The sequence below is a fragment of the Oncorhynchus keta genome, chromosome 9 (genome assembly GCF_023373465.1).
Source record: "Oncorhynchus keta strain PuntledgeMale-10-30-2019 chromosome 9, Oket_V2, whole genome shotgun sequence".
In the NCBI taxonomy this organism is placed as follows: domain Eukaryota; kingdom Metazoa; phylum Chordata; class Actinopteri; order Salmoniformes; family Salmonidae; genus Oncorhynchus; species Oncorhynchus keta.
In genome coordinates, this window is record NC_068429.1 from 24,135,465 (window position 1) to 24,138,351 (window position 2,887).

At 41.9% G+C, this 2,887-nt stretch overlaps 1 protein-coding gene across 1 annotated transcript; it reads left to right on the plus strand.

Moving 5' to 3' along the window:
- The first annotated feature begins 284 nt into the window (after positions 1-284).
- Positions 285-2,429, plus strand: LOC118373128 (centrin-3-like). The gene is made up of 5 exons (XM_035759194.2): positions 285-450; positions 860-995; positions 1,112-1,226; positions 1,555-1,746; positions 1,893-2,429. Exons 1-5 carry the CDS (start codon positions 431-433, stop codon positions 1,934-1,936), a joined length of 507 nt encoding a protein of 168 aa, XP_035615087.1. The 5' UTR covers positions 285-430; the 3' UTR covers positions 1,937-2,429.
- Positions 2,430-2,887: the final 458 nt, after the last annotated feature.

Here is a 2,887-nt window from a genome sequence, read left to right on the forward strand (position 1 = left end):
CATCGCAAACGTGAACAACCAGTAACAGGCACAAGATAGCTCACGTGTAGGTCTACCATTCCTCCTGCTTCACTTGGGTCTAAAGACTGTGAAACAGATCTCATGCATGAGTATTTTCCATCACTGGTCTCTGCCTCTTGTCAATATGGACATGCATCACCCTCTACTGGGCAGAGAGTGTAACAAGCACTTCGGGACGTCTTTTCGGGAGGAAAATGTGCTGCACCGCGATATTTCATTTGTCGAATCAAAAGTGACTTTGAAGCGGAACAATGATGTAGCAACCAATGGGAATCAACGAAACAGGCGCGGACTAACGGATTTGCTACAAGATGGTTTGTTGTGATTTTGGAAGCTGGATTTTGCCTGTTACCGGTTCACGTTTTTGTCGGATTCTCTTGACATTTTAGGTCTACATAGCACAACTTGAATGATGAGTCTGTCTTTAAGGTATTTTGATTATTATTCGAGCACAGTATTTAAACGATTAGATCACTACCTAGCAAGAACTTTGAAACAAACTAGCACCAACCAGCGATATTCCTTGTTGCCAATGGTTGCGAGTTAGTGAGCATATCTAGCTAGCGTTATATTTGACACAGTCTTCTTTCACCCTGGCTACGTTAGGTTACAACTCAAGATATTTTTATTTTTGATAGTTAGCTAGCTAACTATAGCAAGGCTATATACTGTACAGGGGGTACCGATACAGAGTCAATGTGCGGGGGCACCGGTTAGTCCAGATAATTGAGGTAATATGTACATGTGACTAAGTGATTAATCGACTAACTCATCGTGTCTATATAGTCAATCTATGCTATTTCTTTGTTTTGACACAACACCTGACTCTGACGTTCAGGACTGAGCTGGCAGTGGATAAAACCAAGCGGAAGAAGAGGAGAGAGTTGACTGAGGAGCAAAAGCTTGAAATCAAAGAGGCGTTTGAGCTGTTTGACACAGACAAAGACAAAGAGATAGATTACCATGAACTCAAGGTAAACGTCTACCTACAAGTTACCTTATAAATGTACTAGTATTCTGGTGTCCGTCTGCTGTCTAATATGACAGGAAAAGTATAATTCTTAACTCTCTTCCTCTCTCTCACCCAAAGGTGGCAATGAGAGCTCTGGGTTTTGAGGTGAAGAAAGTGGATGTGCTGAAGATACTAAAAGATTACAACAGAGAAGGCAATGGCAAAATAACTTTTGATGACTTTAATGAAGTCGGTAAGTTCCTGCTGTGTTTAATTTCATGTTGTATAATTACACACTATTGGAATAGTTCCATGCCTGATATTAGTGTACATTCCCTTTGTTGGTGTGTGCCTTTATTAATGCTGCACACTTTCTACTCCTCCTGTATTCCCCCTCATAACCCCCCCTTACCTTTTCCCTGTCTACTGTACCCATGTGGAAGAGGTAGGGACCCTGAATGATCTCTGATTGGACAAAATATGATATGTAGAGTAGACATGCTTCTCTGTAATGTAAGGGATCATGTCAACTCGATTCACTGAATTTAACCCTCTGTGTTTATCCATGTTATTTGTCTCAGTGACAGACCGTATGCTACAGCGGGACCCTAAGGAGGAGATCCTGAAGGCCTTTAAGCTGTTTGATGATGACGACTCAGGGAGGATCAGCATGAGGAACCTGAGACGTGTGGCCAGAGAGCTTGGAGAGAGCATCACAGATGAGGAGCTGCGCAGCATGATCGATGAGTTTGATACAGACGGAGACGGAGAGAGTGAGTACACACAGGGAGCAGACATGGCATACATGCGCACACACACTCACTCGCTAACACACACTCACACACATTCAGCTTAATAACCTTCAATCTAAAATGTAAAAGTGATGTTCAAAACAAAGTTTTCTCTCTCTTTCTCCCAGTAAACCAGGAGGAGTTTGTTTCCATAATGACTGGAGACTCCTGATTAGTGAGCAGCTGCTTTGGGGGCTTGGCTAGGAGGATGAGGCTGTAGATTCACTGTGGGATGGATGGGTCCCCCAGGTCACTGAGGAACTTCTGGAGAGGTTACCTTGTCTCCTTTCCTTCATCTAAACTGACTTAAAATACCTGGCCAGGTGAAGGCGAGGAGGTAAGGAAGCCACTGTAGTCTATTTGGACTCATCGTCTGGCCCAGTAGCACTGCTTTGGTTCTTGTCTTTGTTGAAATGTGTTTTTTTTATAAGTCTGATCCAACTACAACTATAGATAGTGTATGTTCTTTTATTTTTAGTACGGATCTTTCAAATGCAAATGGTATTCCCCCCCAAAAGAAGATTTGCTTGCTGTGATTTAAATACAAACAGGTTATACACTCCCACATTTTGTAGTTTAATAGACCATTTTATTTGATTATTACCTTGTTTCTTTGTGTTATTTATTTCACATAATAAACCAAATTTGCTGACGTCTGCTCTTAACCTCTGTTATGGTCTGTAATCTCTTGACAAAATGGGTGCAGACTTCACACTGATGCAACAGGCTGGTCTATCTGGCAGTATGTGATGGTCTGCTGTTGTGACATTCAATCACGAGAGAGAGGTGTTGTATTTCTCAAACACTGCATTGGACAAGATAATTAATTGACTTACCATACACACACTGCTGTTGAGTGAGGTGAGGCAAGAACCCCTGTAACATCATCTATCATACCTGTTAAGTAAAGATGAGTTACAATAAACTTGAACTTGAAAGGAAGCCTTGTTGGAGAGCTTATACAGTGAAAGACATGATACTGAGAGCTCAACTGTCTCTCAGCAGAATGCTCCCTCTCATTTTGGTTTCATACAAAACCCCAGGCAGGCTGGTTTTAGATGAAGAGTTTCTGTCCCATAGTTGGCCTTGTGTTTTAGGAGGGTTTGGATCTTTTCTCTGGTTT